This window comes from Diadema setosum, chromosome 12 (assembly GCF_964275005.1).
Source record: "Diadema setosum chromosome 12, eeDiaSeto1, whole genome shotgun sequence".
Lineage (NCBI taxonomy): Eukaryota > Metazoa > Echinodermata > Echinoidea > Diadematoida > Diadematidae > Diadema > Diadema setosum.
The window spans coordinates 8,601,077-8,626,768 of NC_092696.1; the positions used below are offsets into that span (position 1 = coordinate 8,601,077).

A 25,692-nucleotide genomic window follows, 5' to 3' on the forward strand; every position below is an offset into this window, starting at 1 on the left:
ATAAATAGAAAGATAGTATAAATAGGTAGATAGACAGATGAATAGATAGATACATAAATTAATAGATGATTAGATCAAGAAATAGATAAACTGATAAATAGGTAGATAAATTAAATGTTAAATAGCTAGGTATATAGATTAATACAATGGTATATAGATAGGAAATGGATGGATAGATGGATGGCCAGATAAAGGATATAGGTACAGTGTAGCTAGATATACATGTATACACAGTGTGAGACATAATTTGAGTCACGAGATGTAAGAGAGTTTAAGAAGGAGGAAGAGAGGGAGATAGGCTTAATAAGAAAGACAAGCAGAGAGAGAGAGAGAGAAGGAGAGAGAGAGGAGAGAGAGAGATGGGGGAGAGATAGGGAGTAAGGTAGATAAAGATTGACACAGTTAGAGAAGATAGGGAGAGGTAGATTTTGACAGAAATAAAGACCTGTAAAAATATGTATACTCTACCCCATTGTCAGTATACATGTAGATATTAAAGCAGGTGTACACGTATTGAAGGAATTTATGCATGTACAGTGTATTAAAGGGACTGTACAGTACTGGTTGAGGTGGGGATTCATGTTTTGAACATTCCTAAGTGAGATAGTGAAAAACGTCTTATGAAATATGAAAGAGCATGTAATTTTAAGAAGGATTCAACGTTTATTTGATGAAAATTGGTTTTCAAATGGCTGAGATATCAAAAAAAGTGCTAATAATAAAAGGCGACATGCCACAACTTTATTAGGATCTCTTTGTTTCACCTTGTTTTTGGATATCTCAGGCATTTCAAAACCGATTTTCATCGAATAAACTTTTGATACCCCTTAAAACTGCATGCTCTTTGACATCTCATAGAGTGGTTTCTGAATATCTCACATAACGTTAAAAGCTAAATCCTCACCTCGACCAGAACTGTACACACCCTTTAAAGTAAGTAAAATATATATGTCAGTAATGGACACAGTGAGAGAAAGAAGGAAAGATGCAGTAAGTATGAGAAAGAGGAAAAAAACAGAGAAAGTGCGAGCGGGAGAGAAGGGTGGGGGGGGGGGGGGGGAGACAGTCACAATAATCTCGTCTAATATTGCCTTGAAATTCATCCCAGTATAAGTGAGCTATTTCTGTTCTATTGAGTCCGAAGTAATCCATTATTGCAATTGAATGATTTCGAACGGCGCTCGCCGACATCAGGTTTTCATACGTGCATGATGTTGTTTTTTCCCCTCTGATGATGAACACACGTCATAGAAATGCAATATGTAGTGTGTGGAGGGATTTGTATGCAATTATATAGCGTTGAAGGAGAGTGTGGGATATACACAAATGGAAGTTATGTAGAATGTACAATGTAATTTCACCATTACAAAACAGTGAATTATTTGTAGTGCATACATGTACTAATGTATGTGTGTGTGTGTATGTGTGTGTGTGTGTGTGGTTTCATGACTGTTTGTGCTGTTTCCATGTGTTTGCTAGTACTTGTATTCAGATGACCTTGTGCTATTAGAGGCATTATTCAGTCATGATGAAGTTGTCTGCAGTGCAATTTACAGCGTGATTAGCTCCCGTGTGTCATGAAAGTGACTTCATGAAATGCGATTGTGCAGTGCGCAGGCTACTCCTGTGATTAATGAGTGCTGCATGAGCACGCAGGTGATTACGATGACTTTACAAAGTGCCATGGACACTTTTCAGATGGTGTAGGGAAACTAATGAAGTTGTAGCGCCTGACAAACCATCGGTCAGCTGCTGTCGATAGAAACTGAAGTTGAGTGGACATAGCTAGCCCTTCCTAAAGCTACATAAAAACAGCTGGACGTGAGACTCGATCTGGACAGTGGCGGACTATAAAGATCTGCCACTGGTACTTTGTGCTTTTGATTTACCTTTTATTGACCTGCGTTGGAAAGTGTCTCATGCTCTGCAGCAGGAATTCAGTACACAGAAGGGAAGGAAGTGAGTTAAAGTACAATCATTCTTTGTGTCTGTTTGTGTGTGTCTGTGTGTCTGTTGGTGTGCATGTCTGGATGTTTTTGTTTGTTTCGCTAATGTACATTATACTTATAGGGTATGGTGTAACTTGAATGATAATTGATATATTTCTTTTAAGATCTAGTGTATTAGTGTAAATTGAATGGAGTGCAGTGCATTGAAATCTATACTGCATTAGAAGAATCTCAGCATCTACACTGGTACACGTATGTTGAGACGAGATACTGCACAGGATAGTAGTATTCATGCTCCATTCTTCAAAACTGATCAAGCTGTAATATGCTATGTGGCAATGCCAAACAGCTTGTAAGGTCTCCAAGAGAAGAGTGTATTTTCAGTATTATATTGTCAGAACCAATTATGCAGGTTTGCAGAGAATAGTAGGTTGTGGATAGATGCCAACTGATATTAAAAAAAAAAGTATTATGTAGTCTTTTGTGTTTGTTTTGTTTTCATAAAATTCTGCAGTTTTCGTGGATAATACAATGTATGTATCATAGATATCCCCCCATCCCCCCCCCCCAAAAAAAAAAAATGTATTTGTACATGTAATAGTCTCCTGCAGGGAAGACAAACATTCTATTTTTCACATAAAATACAGGCCTATCTCTATACCTGAAGAAAACTGTAATGCTTATCGTACAAGGTTGGTATCCCTGGCTGTGGTGAATAGATTGAATGGCCTGCATGAAACCTTGTAACAGCCTTCAAGAGGTCATGGACATGAAGAATTTACCAGAGCTCATCCTTGGCCCCAAGAATAAAAAAAGGTTGAAAACAGTTATTAGATCCTAGAACTGAGGAAGAGAAATATGAAGGTACTTGATACAAGTCTCAAAGATGCAATTTGTTATTTCTGGATATGATATGATGAAAATGTTGATTGCGCTGCGACATTTTTTTGGCACAACCTCAAACATCTTCAGGACTTCGCCAACCAGCCGCCAACTGAGCTGCATGACAATGTTCAAATGGACGAGGAACACTCGAGCATATCAAAGTTATAAAGATTATGCTCATTAAATTGAGATATTTATGAACAACTAACTATGAGTGATTCGATTGCTTTGACAAGGATTTACTGTATCCATGCTATGATAATTGGAAAACGTGTGTACATTGAATCCAGTCGCTGGAAGATTGCCATATTTTTTTAAGTGCATAGTCATCATTTTATGAAGCAGTTTGCCCATAAAGTTATTAATGTTGCTTATTATTATTATTGTTTTTTTGAGGGGGGGGGGGGCAACATTAGAGACATTCGTAACATTTAGGACCATGCCGTTGAGATTTTCAAGCTTGAAATGCTGTTAAACTGTCAAGATGATTGGCCACTTGCCAGTAATTGAGTGGACAGGCACAGAAAGTCTTTTCGATTGTCAGGATTTACAGTATACTGTTTGAGAGGAAGCCAACTACTTGAAGTTTGTGCCTGTGCTTCTGTTGCTTCCATTTAAAGTGCATATATCTGCACCACACTGAGGTGGCCTTTTGTATTCAAATCATATTACCTCAGGCAACCGTAACGGGAGATTTTCATCAAAATCAGATCTTGTATTAAGAAAGTTAGGGAATTGTGAAGTTTAGAATTATGAAGTTTAATGTCTTTCCCGTGTTTACAGAAATCTTCAGCTATATTTCCTTGTTATGGCATGGAATCACTTTCATCCTTTGTAATACATCAAGAAGCGGTTATCTTGTGATAACCTAGCAGCTGTACGGTAAAACTGGAAACATAAACATTACACGTTATGAAACTTTTTGCGAATTGGAGCTGCCGGCCTTTTTTTTGACAGGAAACTTTTCGCAGCTGCCACCGGCATTCAGTGCATTGTGTAGACAAAAAACTTTTGCACACATTTTCACATGCCTGAAGCTTTCATGAATCTTGCGAGGAGTCAAGATTATCAATAGTTTCATGGGTGTGAAAGTTTCTGATTTTACAGTAACTTTATGGGGACGAACAGATTTGTGGCTGCTAAATCGTAGGCCAAAATGTGCTATTTGTAATACTTTCATCTGTGAGCCAATGAGAAAGTTTTGAGGCAATGACATCATCACCGGTAGGAAAGTTGTGAGGGTGTGACATCATCACCAAATATGATTTGTGTAAGTGATTGTGAAAAAATGTCACTATAGTAGTCTTTAGATACTCTACAAACTTTCTTGACTGATTTTGATGAAGCTTCTGATTTTGTTGTATAACAGTAACATTGTGGGAACTGCACTTTAAAATGTACAATATTCTCTGTCAAAACATTCAGGGAGTTCCTGCCCTAAGGAAACTAGGGCAAGAAACTGAGTAGATGATGTTAGAATGCACTTATGTGCATAAATTGGGGGGGGGGGGGGGGGAAGGATTTCTTCTCAATAGACTTGTAGTGTAGAACGGAAGTTTCATTTTTGCTGAACTTGCAGACGTCAAGCCATTTAACTGTGAACACTGGTCTTTATTTCAGATAAAATTTGTGAAAACTACACCCTACAAGACCGTGCTTACACGACACTATGATGGTTTTACAGTGTACCAGATGATACACAATAAGCTTCATGGTACACTGTATGCACTATGACTTACACTACACTCTGTGGCACTCTGTAAAAGTTTGTGCTGTACAGTCCACCTTGTGATTGATGCAGTGTTTACACTGTGTAATAGTACACAGTGCACATTTTGCTTTGCAGCATTTCTGATGATGATCATACAGTAAATGCTGTGAAATGTCGTAAACTGCAAGAAAATGTGATATGCACATTTGCTGTGACTACCTAGTCTGTGTGGAGATACAAATATTATGTTTCGAATCATACTGTAGTATCGGATGATGGAATTTAAAGAAATTAAAGAGACGGAGAGAGAGATACAGACAGACAGACAGACGGACGGAGAGACATGCTAGTGTACATACGTAATAGCGGACAAGTAGCACATAGACAATAATTGAATTGACATTGTCTGTGCAAAAGTAAAGTAGTTGTGTCTACAATCTGAGTAGGATTAAAAGGGGGGGGGGGGGTGCTTTAGAGCTCCTAAGAGGGGAATGAGGGTCAGGGTTGTGACGTTTGTTGGAAACTGGTAGCTTGTCAGGGGGTAAATAACAGCAATTGGTTCCTCGAAGTCATTTTATTATGACATCACAATGCAAACAGAGGAGTTCCTAGCAGGCCATTGAAAGGTTAAATGTGGGCTAAAGGCTATAAAGGCATTCCCCTTATTGTGGATTCATGCTGTTTGTAGCTTGTTTTTTCTTTTTTCTTTTCTATCGCCTGAAGCTCATGTTTGTAAATTGTGCAAATATTGACAAGAGCTTACAACGTCACGCTTTACAAGGCAGCCAAATATCTGTGACAGATAAACAGAGGAATATAGATTGAGAGAGAGAGAAAAAAAAACCCCAGGAAGAACTGTAGATAAAAAAGAGACGTTTCTCACCTTTGGAATCCAAGCCTCAATTCAGCCACATCAATTGCTTGCTTATCGTTTATTGCAATCAAATATTGGAGGATATTTGCAGTGTCATTAAAATTCCTCCATGCATACACACCGGATGTATAGCTTTTGACTGTCAATTTGTACTGCCTCACTATCAAGGCAGCATTATTGTGTTTAGAATACTTATGATTGATTTTAGATGTTATCCTTTTTTTTTTAAAGACAGCTTGATACAAGACTATGTATAAATCTGTTTTTAGTCACTCCTGTATTTGTTGCTGTTGTATCTGTGTTGTGATACACCTGTACACACAGTTCAACAGTCAGAGAAGGAATACAGGGGCAAAAACTCTCTTTACATGCCAGGATTTGTCTATCTGCTCTAAAAGGATGACAGCTATGTGAAGATTGTGTCGAGTGTACGGCTGTGATTTCTTGTGGAAGTGTTCACCCAAATTTCTCAAGCGTGTGGATTGTTTTGTGCCATTTTGGGACATTGGTTTAACTATTAAAAGGAAGGATAATGTTGTACATTCGTCCAAAAGGTAATCTACATGTATATCATTTTGATTTTCTGTATGTATACACAATGGCCCGAATTCTCAAAGGTGAAATAACTTTATTACACCACTTATTCCGCCGATTTATTACACGTCTTATGCAAATCAGGCCCTCGTGACGTAAAATGACGCGATTTATTCCCCGGAATCTATTCTCAAAGGTGGAATAACTTATTCCCCGGAATCTATTCTCAAAGGTGGAATAACTTATTCCTCCGGAATCTGAATAGTTATTCCAGCTTTGAGAATTCAAGCCAATGTCTGCAAGTGTTTTACATTTTGTGTAATGCTCTATTCGCAAAATGGTACATTGAAGATACTAATTGTATTGTATCTTATCTTCTTTCATTGCCTCAACACATAATTTTATTCTGGCCTAGAACCTAGAATACAGAAGATGCGACATTACATAATTTCTATTGCTATGTGTATTTTTTATTTCTGTGTCTGTCATTTTGCCTGCAATAAAGATTCTGCTAGGATCAAAAGCTCAGGCTCCTTTTGACTCCAATTGCTATAATTGATACATTCTACATAAGTTTGCATGATATGATTTTGACAACAGATGATGATCAATGTCTAATGAGATCAGCCAAAATTGTCATGTTTTTTTGAATTTTCGCTTCCGGACTTTACATGATGTAGCTTGAATAGTTACATAGAATGAGCATGGTTCATCAACTTGCACGCCTGTTGGCCTGTAGAATGGCAATGTCTACTTCACCCAACATCATACAAGATGTATGGGACTGATCATTGTAAAAAGTTATGTACAATGGAAGGGTCTACATGTATGTAACCTGACACCATTCAGGGTGTACGAAACTGCGCTTAAGGTTATGCTGTAAAACTAGAAACATTTGCAGCATTAAACTTTCATAAATTGGAGCTGATGGCTATTTTTGCGGCATGAAACTTTTGTGAATTGTCACTTTTCACTGACATTTGTGTTGTGTAGGCAAAATATTTACATATCTTATTTTTACCTTCGAGAATCTTGGCTCCTCACAAATTTCATTGAAATTTCATGTGAATGAAAATTTCTTGTTTTACAGTATACTGTACTACATGAAGTGGATTGTGTAGACAAAAATGTCTGCATGCATTTTACCCTCACCAATCGTAGCTCCCTGTGAATTTCAGGAAAGTTTCATGCACATGAAAAGTTTCTGGTTTAGGTGTAGTATGCCTAGGCCATGCCAGTGTCTATTGAACCCAACACCATACATGATGTATGAGACCACACAACAAAGTTATGTGATGTAGTAAGCTGTGCACTAACTCTATGGGAAAGCACAGGTACAGTGCTAAAACTATGTCGTCTGCCTTTTATGTTCATATCAATTTAAGTTTATGACAACGTAATGATGATATCGAAATTTCATAATTGCCCCAACAGAAACAATGAATCATGTAAGCTGGCAGTCACATCTGAATTAAGGATGGCAGTAAATACATGGCAGTACTTTCTGTGTATTATAGGGGGTGAGAGAATGCTAACTGTCAGTGTATTGGAAATGAAGAAAATGTTTGTGCTAGTGAAATGAAAATGAGTGCCCTTCTTTTGTGTTCATGGCAAAAAATGCAGTCGCGAGCAATCATGCAAGCGACATTTTAGGCTCCTGTCTGGATAGAATGTAGGTATTTGAAACCTATCAAAAGCAGGACATACATGTACATGAACATGTACCGGGTACACAATTGTATGTGTGCACACTGCATTGGCTCATCATGCAGTCTATGTACATTTTATGTGCAACAAGCATTAAAAAAAAAGACGAAAAGAATGATATGGCATGCTTCTCTGAATAGATTTTATTCCCCATCACACTCATAAACACATCATGTGACCTTCCTTTACAGTCAAATGCATTTTAACGGTTAATTGCCCTTCTTTTGTCTGTTGATAATGAGATTGTTAAGTGGAGGCACTTAACAATGAATGCCAACTATAGACAGCGAGATCTGTAGAGGCCGTGTGGTTGTTTGTGTTGCATCTAGCCAAGCGTACCGCGTACCGGCTGTGAATTACCGGAGATGACTCAACCACACGAGGCAAATTATTTCTGGTATTGTGTAGCTGCCTGGAAAATCCCTGGGATTATCTAATCACCTCACTGATCTATGTGTGCTGTAAGAAAGCTGAGCCTCCCCCGCATTAAGAGAATGATGTGTCTGCATCGTGACTGACAGCCTCCCTTTGCGGTCGCCATGGCTACCGCATCACCCGTGTCTGCTCCGAATTGCTTCCAACGGTGGGAGGGCGATGATATGACTAATTAGACCGCAGGAGTGCAGCTGTAGTTGGCGATCGTTAATTGCGAGCGTTTAGAACATCTGTGTCGTGGCGTCATCTGCTGGATGTCTGGATGAGATTCCAGAGATGTGACGAAAATTATATGATCCTCCATTTGATGAGAGAGTGGAGTGGGGTGGGGATGGAGGGCTGGAATGGGTGTGGAAGGGGAAAAGAAGTAAAGAGGATAGAGTGCAGGCAGTGGTGAATGTAAATATGAACATTCTGGAGTTCAGTGACTGAATCTGGTTGAGTGGCCCTTCTTAGAATTTTGTGTTCCCAGGAAACCTCACTCAAAAATGAGGGCGCTCTCATAGCGTTATCATTTTAAGTGGCAAGTGATATTACTGTGAAATTATCTCCCACACTACCCGGAGACAATAAGCTTGCCCACTCCCTCACAAATTTTATTTTCACTTTTGGTTGATGTGCATGGTATTCACTTGTCAGATATTTAGTAAGATATTGTAGAAAACAAAACAAAAACAAACAAACAAACAAACAAACATGTACAGGTGTATGTGCAAGTCCTGTGGAAGTGGAAACGTTCACACGATAAAGTTTGGGCACAGGGCCAGTTATGGTGAACTTCGGTAGCTTACCCTAACTGTGCTCTGGTCGCTGATTAGCACATCGGCTGGAGTGCTTCCTAGGCTGAATTGAACAAATGTCTGGTAACTACATTATGTGTAATTGCCAATGAAAAGAGATACCAGTAACCTAATCTATTCAATTCCTATTGTCTTTCCATGGTCTTCCAATTGGACTGAGGCAAATTGATATTTTAATATACTGGAGAAGGCTGGTTAACTCATATTTGGAGGAATTACAGATCTTAGTGTAAGTTATGTACATCTCAGTACCTGGGCACATAAAGGGGTTAATTTTTGTTGATGACAGTATATATTTGAATGATTATGTTGTTCATGAAAATCTGCTGTATACCTGTACATCCATGCAAAAATTATTCTCCAGTACTGATAATTGTGATTTAGTTTAATTGGCATTCTTTTAGTCTTGCAGCTTTCAGAGCAGTTTTTGCATTTTCTTACACTTGGTACATTGAGCGAAAAAAAAGAAAAGAAAGAAATTCGTAGCTCAATAGTATGTAGGTTGCCAAGCTACATTTGGCAAGAATTCAAAGAGTTCAAAATGTGTCTTGCTACATATTGAAGAGACGTGAGAATGAGCAAGATAATTTGCAAGAAAATCATCTGAAAAGTTTGTCTAAATTTTGCTCCCCCCCCCCCGACAATTGGTGTGTGATGCAGGAGGTAGTAAGTGCCAAATCGACACTTTTCATAATATTACCTCCAAAGTGACAGATTTTATGGAAGGCCAGTTTAATGGCCCTGGGACCGAAACGTGCTAGAATTCTTTTATTTCGCCAGAAAGTTTAATTTTCCGCATGAGTTCATGAGGCGAAGAAAACAGGAACATAGCAAATGAACCAACCCAGTGACTCACTAATTCCAGCAAATGACTGATTCTTCTTCTTCTTCCTGTTCTCCTGCTCTAAGTTCAATTTATTTTTGACCTGAATACATGTATGCCTTTTTAAAACCTCAATCTAGTATTCTAGGGAGAGAGAGAGAGAGAGAGAGTGTGTGTGTGTGTGTGTGTGTGTGTGTGTTTGTGTGTGGGTCAATTAGCCTGTATGTGAAGTAGAAATCAGTTCTTTCTTAACTGTTGCAAATGGTACAGCAAAACTAAGCAGAATTTTATTGTTAACAGATGTTCTGAGAGCAGGAACACGACACCCGCTGTGCAAGACTTTAATAGCTCATTATATCACCCCTCTCTCAAACCCCTCACCCTCTTTTTACATTGAAGCTCTCATTCTCAGCAGTTTGATTATTACTTTCTCCCATAATCACAGGAGGGTGTGAATAATCTAGCTTTCTGTTATGAAGTCTGCATTGCCATTTATATCAGGTCCTGAATATTGTTTTGTGGTCAAGGAAGGAGTGTTTATGTCATAGAGCTTCATTGTGTCTGCAATACTGTGAATTAGCAAGGGCAAGTTTACAACAACTTATAGTGCAGGAAAGTCTGTGCAGTGTACATTTTCTCTTCAGATCCAAAAGAAATACCCTCTAATAGAATACATGGTTGTTGTTGTTTTTTTTTTATATAAAGTGTATTATTGTGTCTTTACTGGATGAGGAGCATTTACCTTCCTTACGATGTTATAGCTCTGTACACATGAACACTGTATCAAAATGCCTTTGGAGCATATCCGTTGAAGAGTCATATTACAGTGCACACCGTCTATTCTACGCTGCATTCAGGTGCCAAGTTTTATGTGGTGGCATGAAGTAGTACTTTGGAGATTTGCATCTCAGCTTCCACCAAACATGGACAGCAGCGAGAGTTTGTGATGCAGAATTTGTGACCACACCCCTTTAATATGCACATGCTCACTGTTCTCCTCCTCCTCCTCCTCCCCCTCCTCCTCCTCCTCCTCCTCCTCCTCTTCCCCCTTCCTCATCCTCCTGCAGCCATGACAGAATCCGAAGGGGAGGATGGCCTTGGGGTGCAGCGACCCCGCAACGTCACCTTCCAGAGCCTTGAGAGGGGTGGGTATCCGGCCCCGCCCGGAACTCCGCCCCTTGACTACCGCCGCCGCAAAGGAGGAATCAAGAAGCTAATTGGAAAGTAAGTCCAGTCTACCGTGGATACTTTCCCCATTGTGACCTACGTAGTCATGTGATCTCCAAAAGAGTTTTGTATTAGGTTTTTTTTTTTTTTTTTTTTTTTTTTTTTTTTTTTTTTTTTTTTACTTTATATCATATCTGGATTGCTAGAATTCTTTGATGATGGATTCCTCTGTGAAAGTTGGGTGAAATAATCATTGCTTTTATTTTGAGTTGAACCATCCAAATATGAATTTGTCCTTTCTTATTAATCAAGAAATATGTGTATGATTGGATTAAGACTTCATGGTCACTGTCCTGATTATTTGCTTGCTGCTAATCAGTCCACAAATGTAGTCATTGCATTTGATTTTACTATCTATCTTGGATTTTACGTGCATGATACTATTGTATTAAAATTGCCCGTATGATAACCTGTAGGGCTTCAGGTTGGAACGATGAGTAAGAAGTGTCGTTCACTCTAAATTTTATGCCCAGTTGGTTTCATTGTCACTGTGTAATGTTGATGTGAAGGAGCCAGTAAAAGAAGTAGGGCATTTGTTGCCATGACAACTGCTCCCTGCTGATGGGTTTCTGAAAACCTTGAATTGTATTCTTCGCTGTTGAGTCGTGCGGCAAGGGACTACGTATGTGTATTGATTTCAATTTTTCATCACTGTGATGATACCCAAAGGGGTCATGACTTTGGAAGTGTAAATCACAACTATGTTGCTATGGTAACCCCTCCAGGTTGAAGAGGAGCGGCTCAGCCACCCTGAACCCTGAGGAGGAGGATGAGGAGGTGCAGGTGGAGTTCACCAGGAACAGCCGGCTGCGGGCCACGGCGGGACCGCGCCTCGCCTGGTCCCGGGACCTCAAGAAGAATGGTTCAACGTATGTATCAGTCCTTAGTCCAAGTCTTGCAGAGTGGGGGTCGAAAAAGGGAGAGGGGGGCGAGGGGCGAGAGGGTTGGTATGGGAGTGGCGGAAGGGGCTGATAGTGAAATAAATTGGAGTAAACATGCAATACACACACATTTACGATTCATAGTTTTGAAAGACAATATTACCTTATTTAAACCGGTAGATGGGACACTTTTACAAATTAGATACTGATTTTTTCATGTTTATAGTTGTTTTTTTTTTTTTGAGGGGGGGGGGGGGAGTCAGAAAGGGGATGCAGTGAAGCGGAAGTTGTATAATTGAAGTGCAATGTGATAAAACTATTTTAATAGCAATTAAAAGGATTAGCAACTAAAAAGTTCTATTCCTTGCCATGTGTATGAAAGAGACTACTGTTGTGAAATTAATTCAAATAATTTATTTTGTACTCTTTTGTACTGAAGTAATTTGGGCACGAGTACACCATCTTATCCTCGGCCCCCACTGCGTAGTGTGAATGCAGCATTGTCGATGCTGAAAAGCGGTTGACTGAGCAATCTATTTCAACTCTTTTGGTTTTAAACTTACAGACAGCACAGAAGTGAAATAGATATTTCATCAGCAGTCAGGTTTGACCATATGTTTCTCATTCAATGGTTTTTGGTTAATATTAGTGGTAGCACTTGATTACGCTGTATCATAATTATTATGAATACAATTATGGTTATTGTTATTATCATCATCATTATTATATTACATCATCATCAGCTTCATTATTTTCAGCACAGTCAATATTGTATCAATGATCTATTCATTTGCCACTGTTGCAAAGTCAAGGAGTGTTCAAAAAACCTTTAAAAATTTATACTCTATGTCAAATTGTACATCCCACACTCGCTGATAATCAGACTGCCTGGATGGATGGAAAAATATAGCTAGTCAGGGTCATTATAACCATTTTTTTTTTTTTCCTTTGTTTTTTCCCCTCCTGACCTAGGAGAGTGTCCTTGGGCATGGTATTATGCAGTTAAAATGTGACATAAACATTTACTGCAACTTGCACTTGGGGGGGGGGGGGGGGACGGGTAAAGTGAATCAATGCTAAATATGCTGCTTATCATACAATTACATTACATGGTGAATGTCCACGTGTTGAACCATTATCAACACACTCTTAATGGGGCTCACAGAAAGGGTAGCACCGTGTATTAATATGCCACCACACACACTATTAAAGGTGTATGCACACATTTTGCATTATATCTACTGTATATTCACTCCACTTCTCCCAGTAGCCAGGCCTATAAACTTCTAAAATAGTTGTTACTTTCGTGTACAGATAGTTTCACGACTGAGATCACAGACATTTTCACGACATTTTTTTTTCCCCCCGATTTGACATCAAGATTATCAGAAGTGCTGTACTACCTGTCTGTTCATGATGTTTTTGCGTGTTGTTAAATTCACAGCATACCAGTAATTCGTGGAATTTGGGAAAATCAAACCCTAACAAAAGTTTGCTAACAGGGGATGTAACTGGATTAATGCTTTCAAGGCATTATTCACCGAGATGTGGGGAAATAAGTATGAGATATTATGGCCACAAAAATTATCTATATACAAGGTACCCACTTATCAATATATTGCTTTGCAATCTACATGTAATTGACTATTGTTTCATTTTATCTATTTGTCTGTCAAGCTCTCTCTGCATGTATCTGTTCCTATCTACCTACATTTGTACATTGCTGTGTCTATTCATGTATTTAGTTATTTATTCATTTATTTTCTATCTATCTATCTATCTATCTATCTATCTATCTATCTATCTATCTATCTATCTATCTATCTATCTATCTAGATCTATCTATCTATCTATCTATACCCTATCTATCTATCTATCTGTCTATCTATCTATCTATCTATCTATCTATCTATCTATCTATCTATCTATCTATCTATCTAGATCTATCTATCTATCTATCTATACCCTATCTATCTATCTATCTATCTATCTATCTATCTGTCTTTCTATCTATCTATCTATATATCTATCTATCTATCTATCTATCTATCTATCTATCTATCTAGATCTATCTATCTATCTATCTGTCTAGATCTATCTATCTATCTATCTATCTATCCATCTATTTATCTATCTTTCTATCTATCTTTCTATCTATCTACCTATCTATCTATCTATCTATCTATCTATCTATCTATCTATCTATCTATCTATCTATCTATCTATCTATCTTTCCTACATATTTGTCCATGAATTGTATCTGTCAATCTGTCTGTCTATCTATCTATTTATCTATCATCTGTTTATCAATCTTTTTTTTTATCTATAGATCTATCTACAATGCATATATATCTGTTTACCTACATTTGTATCTATCTATCTATCTATCTATCTATCTATCTATCTATCTATCTATCTATCTATCTATCTATCTACCTATCTACAGTATCTATCTGTATATCTAGAGATGTACCTATCACTCTGTGCATATGACTACTGTACTGTTGCTATACAATACTACTGCCACCTACATTGTACATTACAGCATCAGCACTGATGTACAGTGCTTGTCAGAAGATTCATACATAATTCTGCATCAGAGAGGATTCTGTTTTATCTTTTCTTTCTGCATTTTTGCTTCGCCTTTCCTTTTCTGCTCACCTTTCCTTTTCCCACATATGTCTACAATCAAATCAAATGACCAGTACTGTGTATGAACATGAGATCCTATTTGTGTCCCAATTGTATCGTTTATACACTCAGACCTTTTGTCCCCCTCTTCTGTTTCAATAAGATTTTTTGTAAATTACTCGGTGAAATAATTTGCCAAGACTTGGCACAAATTCATGTAAAGTCCTTGCGACTTCCCTCACAAACTCACACAGGCATTCCAAATCAAATGATTGCAATGTTCATGTGTCCACGATTGCAATTTTTGAAATAGTTAAGGAGAATGGATGAATGCACTACTAATACTGCATCGTCAAGGAAACAAACTTTGTTGAATCTTTTCCATTTATGCCTTCTTTCCGTTTTCTTCATGTTCACCGGCTTCCAGGGATGTGAACGCACCCTTTGCCAAGTGGGAAGGTGATCAGGTGGCTGACTGGCTGAGAGACATGGGGCTGCCGCAGTACGCCGCCGCCTGCCGCGTGTGGGTCAAGAACGGTGGGACGCTGCTGACCGCCACTCCCCTGGACATAGAAAAGGTGAGAGTTCTTGCTCCTTATTTTGTTTAGGTTTTTTTTTTTTTTTAATAACAGCAGAAAAGGCCAGGGGCCTGTTGCATAAAAGTTACTATTGTGATAACTTTGCCATCCAATGGTAACTACCATGGCAACAACACTCAACAGCCAATCAAAATAAAAAATTCCATGGAAGTTACCATTGGATGGTAAAGTTACCATAATAGTAACTTTTATGCAATGGGTCCCAGATACAACGGTCTTCCTCTTCTTTTGACTTTTGCATCCAACACTTTTGGTATCCCACAAATGGCTGACTGAGTGTTAGAATAGTAAAGATCTCTATCATTGGCTACATGTGATAAAGGTCTTGTATTAACTCTTTACGTGCCGTGGTATAAACCCCCGTGCGCCACATTATTCTGAGACACCAACGTAGTCAGGCATTGAGAAAACATTCTGGTTTTCAAATCTTTGTAACTTTTGTATGTTTCTGTTTATGCCCTGGACATGTCGTGAGCAAAGTTGTTGAGAAAATGCCAAGCTTTCCTTTGATATACCTGGTAAATTGTATGACAAATTTATGATTGTTTGTCTTTCAAAGGACCAGTAACTACATTATTGTAGAGGCATGACTTTTGCATACAAAACAGTGACAGAAACTTACTTGAATTTACTGGCAATCCAATTGCGAACCCCACTTGATAGTCAGTCTCCATATAAAATGCAAGCTACATGTGACAGGGATGATATAGTGAGAAACACTTTCATTGTACTGTGGCATTTGGTGATTTATTGAATCGGTTTGGGCAGGTTTGTGGGTATGAGCAGAGTATGTGAACTTGGCATGCCGTCGACCAAGTAGGGCGTGCGAGCGTGGCACATAAAGAGATGGCTCTTCCCGGAGTGGTTAGTTTATCTTGGGAGATTAGAGAAAGGAAAGTAAGCACGTGATTTACTTTTGGAGTCCTACTCCGTCGTCTTGTTGAAGCTGTATGGCATGCTAAAGTCCAACATCCACTGGAAAACAGAGAGAAGATTACAGGCTGACAGTTGTCGATATTACGTACATGCGATTTTTGTTCACTCTTCCGCATGGAGTGTCTGTTCGTATCTGTGCATAGCAAGAAACAACTTATAGTTTAGTGTCGGTTACCTTCTGCCGGAACCTGGAGCAAAGTTTGCTCAGTTGCATCCTGGGCTTTGCATATAAATCTTGATCATGTGTAATTGCGCTTTTCTCATAATAATGATGATAATAGTGAGACTCTTATAAAGCACACATTTCTACCTAAAAAAGATACTCAAGGCGCTATAGAACAGAGTACATATTGTGTCATGTTACAACAGTATCACAGAAAATGATAAGACAATAAACCAACAAACAAAAGGCCTATATACGTACACATACTATACAAACAGGTAATCCCCTTAACGCAGCAGAAACACAGCCTAGATGGGGGTTTGACTGTTACCGTCAAGTGTATGCTCCAGTGCTTATATTCACTTACAGGCAATTCAATTCTAGCAAGCCTGCACTAATCATGATTTCCAAATGTACTATCCTACTTCAGTCAAGCTTACTATGTCTACCGATTTTAATGCACGTATGTATTTGGATGTAATTATCAAGATTTACATTATCCCGGCATACATGTATGTCTCATCACAAGAGATTTAACAGGCGTTGCAGATAAATCGTCCATGATTGCTGCATTGGAACGTGTTTGCCACGCTCATGCTATGTATGACTGGTTGTAGCTTGAGGGGATTATTCCATCCCCCATGACTCTTGTGTAGTCCCACGTATAGAAATGAAAGTAATATGACACATGGAGCACTTGTTTCAGCAAAGTGAAACAGTTTACCATGACTTTTAACTTTCAGTCTCCATGCTGCCACTGTGGAGAATGGTTTGCTAATGATGATTTATTGTATATCAGAGTGAAGTGGTTTATTATTCAGACTCGAGTGCCTCATTCATATAACTGACCTTTGTTCATCCAGTAGATTGATATAGATCCATTTCCTGCTTTCTACATTGTCCATGGACATCTTGACAAATGTAGTCACGGTAGAAAAATCCAGTATGAAGTGTAGTCGGTGTGTGTGATTGAGAACTTTGGTCACATGCCAATCTAGTCTCTTTCCAGCTATTAAAAATAATGAACTTTTGATCTGCAATACGAATGCAGTCATGACACCGTAGGCAAACAATCATGGTGTATCGATACATGCGGGAGACAGCCGTTTCCATTCTCCACCCCAGAGAAAAAAGTGTTATCTAATAACATTCGTGTCGCAGATCTAAAGCTCACTGTTCATTGATACAACATGTAGCATTTGGTTGAAGAAGGATATACACAGTGCATGTTACCTAAAATTTTGGTCGCTCAGCATCTGGTTTGGGTTTATGTACCTAAAGTTACCTCTGAGGAAATGAAAAAAATTTCCTGTATGGCTCAATTCTACATGTATGTATAGCCTGTATGTCGAATGAAATGGTAAGGGAGAAATGCATGTAACTTATATCTTATTAAAGATAAATACTAGTACATGCATATACAACTTGTAGATATACAATGTATGTGCGTACAGATATTAAGCTGGATTGATAGTCTTTTATCCACCAATAAACATACCTTTTTAGTCATCGGAACACTACAATGCTATTTAAAAGGTTTGCTTCCTTGCCGTCATATAGTTGTGACTTGTATCACTTTCCAGTAAGAAGGTGAAACTAGCACTCTGCATTCCTGTGACCCCCTCCTCCTCTTCTTCCTTCCGTCCACAGTACTTGGGGCTGAAGAACCCGCTGCACCGCAAGAAGCTCCAGCTGGCTCTGCAGGCCGTGGGCTCGGAGCAAGACGACAAGCCCGGCGAGCTGGACTACCACTGGGTGACCCGCTGGCTGGATGACGTGGGCCTACCCCAGTACAAGGACACCTTCATGGAGGCGAGAGTGGACGGCAGGATGCTCCACTACATGACAGTGGTAGGTTGCCACGCCCTCTTTCTTGATTGACTCCCAACACCCCCTTCCTTCTTTTTTTTCAGCAAAGGATGATTGATTGAGATTTGGGGGTGGGGAGGGTCCACTTTCATGCTAACTTTTGTTTCAAAAGCCACCCGAGTTCTCTTTTAGTTCTCTAATGTTGATATGAATAATTCAAAAGTGTTTAACTTTTATTTCAAAAGCTACTAGACTTCTCTTCAGTTCTTTGTGTTGATGTTAATGATTCAAAAAAAAATTTGAGGAAGGCAAATTGCCTCAACAAATAAGTTTGCCTTTTGTTTTTGCTAAGGACGTGTACTGTTGTAGCTGTTATCTATGTTTATTTTAATCAAAAGAAAAAGAAAAGAAGAGAGAGACATATCTGTTCATACACAGTCTTTCTGCAAGAAATAATCCTCATTAATACAATGTAGCTATGTATGAACTGAGGTTATACTGGTGTACAAACATTTCTTTCTCTCTCTTTCTCTGTTTTCTGGTATGTCCAGGATGACCTCTTGCTGCTGAAAGTGACCAGTGCCTTCCACCACACCAGCATCATGCGTGGGGTGCAGTGCCTCCGCCTCAACAACTTCCACCCCAGCTGCCTCCGGAGGAGACCCACGGATGAGGTGAGAGATGCGTCGCCATGGAAACATGGTCCACACTTGATTGTGATGATGATGGTGGTGATGATGGTGGTGATGATGGTGATGGTGATGATGGCAATGTTGATGGTAGTGATGATGATGATGATGATGGATGCTGATGATGATGGACAGGTGATGGTAAAGATGATGATGACGGTGATGGTGGTGATGTTGATGGTGATGGTGACGATGATGGTGATGATGGTGGTGATGATGATGATGATGACAACGTTAATGATCACAGTGCACGTCATCCTATTCCCTCACTCTATACCTTCCCGGTTTTTGTAGCTGTCATCATTCTAAGCCAGGACTTTGGAAACTCCAGCATCACTTAATAGTTTCAGTGAAGTTAGCCAGGGATTCCAGAGAGGGGAGTTGCCAAAAAGTGCCAGGGATGCAGTATGAAAAGGAGTAACATCCAAGTGGAATATTTTAATGCAGAGGATGACCTTATAATCTATTCTTAAATACACTGTAGTTTTGCATATTACTGAAGAATGTAGAGTTTTTGGTAGGCAAGTAGTGATGCAAAAGGGTTTCCTGTTACTGGCTTAGCTGATCATGCCATTGTGTAATATTAAGGACATTGGATTTTTACAAATTTCTCTGTGTACAATGATAGAGTTCTAAAATATTTATTGTAGTCATGATGATTACCATTTTTGTAATCGTTGCTATAATCTTAATTATAGGTAGTGCAATTATGATGAAAATTATGAATATTACTGTATCTTTATTGTTATTATCACTGTAGGCTTTTGAGGACTTAGGTTTATTGTTGATATTTCATTTTTGCTGTTATTACAATGGTAATGACACAACATCATATTAATTATTCTTATTCTTATTTTACTTTCGAATAAAGTCTTCACAACAAAAGATGCTAATCCACCTACAATGTGTATCAGTATAGCAGCAAACGTTACACATCATAAACAGTAGAATTTCATAAAGGCGATAGGAAAGGGGCAGAGGAATTTGCGAATGTATTGATAGGTGTTTGTTCCATTGTACCTAGTATTCGGCGCGTCTTAATCTACTTCACTATGAACATTTTTCTTGGTTCTCTTACAGCCAAGAGCACTATGTATCATTCCTGTTTAACATGTTAATGCATGTTTGCGTGTCTATCTTCCCTGCTCTGTGTTGTAAAAGTCCCCTAATGGAATGCCTGTCATGTGTTCATTTTGTTCTGTCAAGGCGCTTCGTTCATTCTTATGTATGTCAAGCAATAGAGCAGCGTGCATCAATAAGTGTGTGTGTGTGCGTACATTTGTCTCGTGGAGTGTGTACTTACTGTGCATGTTCCTGTACCATTTGATAACTTGTGATAATTCCCACCTCCTACGTTTCTGTAAACTTTTTTACCAGCCCCTTCCCCCCCCCCCCTTTTGGAGTTCCATGCCAATCATCCAAAGTCTTCTCATCTCTTCAATATTGGTGCACATACACATGCAAGACCACCTCCCCCCCCCCCCACCCCAGCACCACACTTCATGATGAAAAAAATATATTGATAGCTTTTTTCCCAAAATAACTGACAATTTCATATCCTTGTTTGTGATTGTTCCCATGCACATCTGTAGTGCAAATATAGTGGGGAATCTGTCCACTGAAGAAATCATTTGCAATTTGCACGTTCAGAAAAAAACAACAACCAAATTTAAAGTAGAACAAGAAAAAAACATAGAAGTGGTATAAAATTCATTCAAATTTATTTGTGCATTCATGTACATTTAAATATTTACCGAGCAGCCCGTATGTACTTGCATTCCGTCATCCATTAAGCAATATACACTGATTACGTACAAAGTATGATACTTTTTTTTTGTATAGTTGAGTCATTTATTTCTTTTGACATGTACACATGTAGTCATGAGAATTGCCTAGCATTCCCAAACTGTATTGCAATCTATAATCTGTATCATTGCAGTCATAGCCATCAGTCAATTTTGTTTTAAGACACATGTTCATGCCTCTTGTATGTATGAGCAGAATACTTGATAGTGATCATCGCTCTTTCATTATGACTTGTGTAGTTTTCTCTTTCTTTTTTAAAATTCTTTTGTGACTTTATTTCACCGAAAATTGATCTGACATTTCCATGCATTGCAGAAACAACTTTGACGAACTAATGGGAAACTGTGAACAAAAACAAACAGAACTCCTCCGTGTTATCTTTCTTTCAGCTTCTATTGAGCACATGGAATATTTTTTTGGGTCTCAAACGAAAGGCCCACAAAATATTCCGGCCCTTTTATCTCTGTTTCGTGTTCTTCATGTGTGTCATCTGTGTGTATATATATATTTTATCTCTTTTTGATTTGGCTTAACAGGTCTATAACTTCTTCTCATGCTTTTTATTCCCGCAGCCGTGGTATAAAAACCTTAAAAATATGCCTCCGTGGAGTAACGAAATGGTACAATGCATGGATGTTCATCAATGTTTCTCACACTTTAATATCTTTGATATTATCTGCACATTATTTATATGCCTCAAGCTATTCTTACGTTATAATGGCCATTGCTACTGATACTGTTTTCTGCTTGCTTATTAAAACTCTGGTGAGTCTTCAATGTGTGGAAAGAGTGGTACAAATTTCAGTCTTTGTGCGACATGATTCAAATTGTTGGGAAGGAAACTATGATATGATTTAATTCTATTCAGGTAATGATAACATGAGTGTTTCTTGTGTCTTTGAATTCGATGCCAAAAATAAGGAGAATAAACGAATCCTTGGCATAAAAAGAATTGTAAAGTCCAAATATATGGCACTTGTCTTGATGTTAGTGTGGAAATTTATCACTACGAATTCCAATTTAGAGAATGGTCAAAATCCAAGTGAGCTTGTCTTCCCATTTACTAGCCATTTGTCAATCATTTTGGTAACCTCTAAATTTGAGGACTATACATATAATTAAAGATTATATTAATTCAAAGCACGAAACAGAAGAGAAGAGAAACTATGCTGGTTAAGTTGAATAGAATTCAGCTTTTTTAAAAAGTCAAATTTACCCTTTCTTGTCCCCTCAGCACGTTATCTAAAAACTATTATTTGCTTCTCTTGCAGGGTGAAGCCTTAAAAGACTGATATTTACATCATTCTAGAAAATATCTCAAGCTCAAATGTACATCAATCGTAGTTGTAGATTTTGATTTTATTAGCGGCAATTTTATTTCTCCATGTGACAATGTGTGCGTCTTGTGACATGAAAGTGCAGAGTGAACTTGGAAGTGAGATTTGTTCTGCATGTATGGCAGTTTTGCTGTGTGGGGATTAATAGACCAGTAAAAAAGATAACTGAAAAACAAATTGTGGGAGAAATAAAAAGGAATTCCCAAATCAATGGATATTTCATATCATTTTACTTCTGCAGACCCTTTCTTAAGAACACCAGAAAATTTGGGCATTTAATTTTAGTATTTCAAACCTTCGCTTACAAATGATTAACACAAAATTTCATTCTTCTTTTTCGGAAGTTTCCTGTGTTGTGAGAAAAAAATGAAGTCATTTCGATTCAAGATCTCTAAAAAAAAATTTGTGTTTGCAATATGGCAGTCCAATTCTCAGGTAGACAGTGGTTTGTATCTTCTACATTAGATATCCATTTTGTTAAAAAAGTAAAAAAAAAAAAAAAAAAGGAAGGGAGATGCAAAATATGTATGCCTGTGTTTGTGTTTGTGTTTGTGTTTGTGTTTGTGTTTGTGTTTGTGTGTTTAGCAGGGGTGAGTGGATTGTTTCTCACAGCAGTGCATGATCTCAAGTAGAATATATTCTTTTGGACCAGATACAGATCTCTTCCTTGCTCGCTCTTGAGTTAAAGGACAAGTTCACCTTCATGTACATGTGGATTGAGTGAATGCAACAATATTAGTAAAACACATCAGTGAAAGTTTGAGGAAAATCCGACAATCCGTTCAAAAGTTATGAATTTTTAAAGTATCTGCGCAGTTACTGCTAGATGAGAAGACTACTACAGTGTATGATGTCACATGCGTACAACGATATAATGAAAATAAAAAGAGAATTTCACAAAATTTTACTTTTTGAATAAAGTACACATTTCTTGGACTTGTTCACTGATGTATGTTAAGGATAATATTATTCCCCTTGCCTTCGGAAAGAGAGAAGTCGAGTGTTTTTTTGTTATGCGAGAAAAGTGAAAACAAGGTGAATTTTCTTTATACTTTCTTTATACCGTTGTACTCATGTGACATCACAAGCTATAGTTGTCTTCTCATCCAGCCATGACTGAGGAGAAACTTTAAAAATTCATAACTTTTGAACGGATTGTCGGATTTTCCTCAAACTCTCACTGATGTGTTCTACTAATATTGCTGCATTCAGTCAACCCACATGTCTATGAAGGTGAACTTGTCCTTCAATCACAGAGTTAATAATCACAACACTAATGTTTAACATAACACTCTTCACTTCCACTTACGATGTATAAATGTGAGTAGTATGTTACCGTAGAATGGCTGTGTTGGTGTAGTACACGTGTAGATACTGTATAGATTGGTGTTAGTCTTTCTGTGGCAAATGTCTACACCATCTCAAACTTGTGAAAACCCCCCTCCTCTATTGAGGAGTATTATTATATTTGTATTTTCTATTACACTGATGGGAAAACTAGTGATGGTGTGTATTGAGTGAATCATACTTAAATATACAAGGAGTAAAAAGTCAATTATCGCATATGGTTTGTAGCTCAAGGAAGAATTAACACTTTTCCTATGGGAAACCGGTGGGTTGTGTACAAAGTTAGGGGAGATGTCAGAATCTTGACACTGAATGGGTTTATTAGTAAAATACATTTTAGCACTTCATATGTTCCTTCCACTAATGAGGACCTAGTATAGCAATGGCAGACTAGTCCATATTAGGGCAGGTATCTATGGGAAATTTGTGTCGTAGCAAAATTAAGTTGTTCCTCAGTTGGCTAATGGGATCATTCTTTTGTATTAAAGGAACAGGGCAAGTATCGTTATATGGTTAGGAACTGATTCAAACATTAACCCTTGAATGATGGGAAGCTTACAGGGTCTGCTACAATCTCGGTGGAAATTTCAGAACTGTGCATTGAAGAGATTAAATACATTCATTGGCAGTCTGCTTTATTGTAGTGTCACAGTGAAGGCTGTGCTGCGGAATATGAAATGTAATTATGTCACAGCACCACATGAAAATGATCATGTGATTTTGGGGGGTGGATAGAAGGAAGTTATAAACGGCAAAGCATGTGAAACTACCCTTGACAGTGAGTGTTATATGGCGTGCCACATCACATGTTGTAACATTCCTTTGTTGGTCAGAGATCTGGAGTCGATGAAATCACCTTTGCGGTGAGATTACCTCTAAAACAGTTGACTTTAAATAGCCCAAACACCTGTAATTATAAAAAGAGACTAGAATATTAACAGGCTGGGTATGCCTTAATTTGTGAGATACTTGAATATATTGAATTTCTCTCTTTATTTTCATTTTCTTTTACAAATTGAAGTATTTGTTTTCATTTTGTCACAATACATACATGTAACACTGATTGCCAAATGAATGGTGATTTCTCCACTGTCAATATCTTATTTCTGTTTCAGTAATTTTTCTCTTCTTACAAGAGCAAAACCATACATTAGATAAAAAGCAAAAGGACACTTGATCATTGCAAACCTTGCTTGATTAGCTTGAGAAATGATTTAAACAATTTTTGTTGATATAATTTTTGCGTTGCAGTAATTTGCTTGCTTTAATCCTTCTTTTTGTGTGGCTTCATCGTCAATCTAACTCACACAGGCAAATCAGCTTCTTTTTGAAGTTGGATAGAATAGTAGAAGATTTTGGCATAATTGGATGTGAAACAACAAATTCTTAGGATTTTAAAGTTTAACATCTTAACGTCCAATTTTGACAAAACTTCTGCTGTATGTTTGATTTACACTGTAACTCAGTACAGTTTAGCGGGATTGGATGTTGTCCTGCTCTTAAAATCTGCATACAGCTTACAATGTAGACTGATTTTACACTTACGTATTGTATTCACATCAGTCGTCTTTCACCAGAATGTATCTTTAAAAAACAAAAACAAAAACAAAAAACAAAACAAAACAAGAACAAATTTAAAAACAAGGCATAACATCATGTCACTTTATGCTGATACACTACGAAAGCTGTTACAAATACATGCACATGCCATTCACTTCTGATGTGAACTTTACAAGTTCAATCAAAGCTGTCTGTACTGGCCTCCTGTCTATGCGGACCACCTGCTTTCTTTTCATTGAGTGGTTGCTATAGACAGAATTGTTTTTTTTTTCCCCCTAAAGACACACATATTGAAAGAAAAAGGAGGGGTGTGCCTTGCACTTGTGTCAATTTTGACTACAAATTCTTATTTCTGTTAAATCAAGGGGGGGGGGGGTAACGGAGGTGAGTGCGAGAGTTGGGTAAATCCCATCATGAATCAGTGTGCATCATAGACTTTGCAAAGAATATGTGACCTGCCACGACAAAAGGATCTGAAAGTCGCTGATGGCTGAGCCGAGAAAATTGAGTTTGAAGTCAGGTTATCAAAATTGGTCAACATCATCAAATTTCTGTTTTAAACAAACCACAAGGTTATCATGACTCTGAATTTCTTAACATCTGTGACGAAAACGACAACAAAGTAGCTGAAGATATCAAAGGGTTATTAGTTGGGGCAGCCACTTTCTTGGGCACATATTTTCCACATGCTTGTATCCCAACCATGTGTATGTATGTGACTATTGTTGTCCATTATAGTTGTGTATTCTTTAAATGCATTTTAAATTGTAGAGTGGTGTATATGTGGCACTGTGTTATGTATCTGTAGCAAATGAAGGAATACGACTGTCAAATACGGTACTTATGATAAAGGCTCTGGCAAATTCAGCTCAATACATATTTTATGTTTGAATAGCAGAATTAGCAGTTACCTATAGGGACGTCTTGACATTGGTACATCTTTGCAAAACTAACAAGCTCCTTTTCAGTGAAAATGTCTAAATTTCTTT

General features: G+C 38.0%; 1 protein-coding gene across 1 annotated transcript in view; it reads left to right on the plus strand.

Annotated features, from left to right (window-relative positions):
* The window catches only part of LOC140236339 (liprin-beta-1-like), a 94,350-nt gene that overhangs the window by 61,684 nt on the left and 6,974 nt on the right, over positions 1-25,692 (plus strand). Inside the window, exons 14-19 of the mRNA XM_072316295.1 lie at positions 10,164-10,167; positions 10,786-10,942; positions 11,671-11,814; positions 14,885-15,035; positions 17,806-18,006; positions 18,516-18,638. Coding sequence (XP_072172396.1) covers positions 10,164-10,167; positions 10,786-10,942; positions 11,671-11,814; positions 14,885-15,035; positions 17,806-18,006; positions 18,516-18,638 — 780 coding nt within the window. The remainder of the gene's footprint in view (positions 1-10,163; positions 10,168-10,785; positions 10,943-11,670; positions 11,815-14,884; positions 15,036-17,805; positions 18,007-18,515; positions 18,639-25,692) is intronic.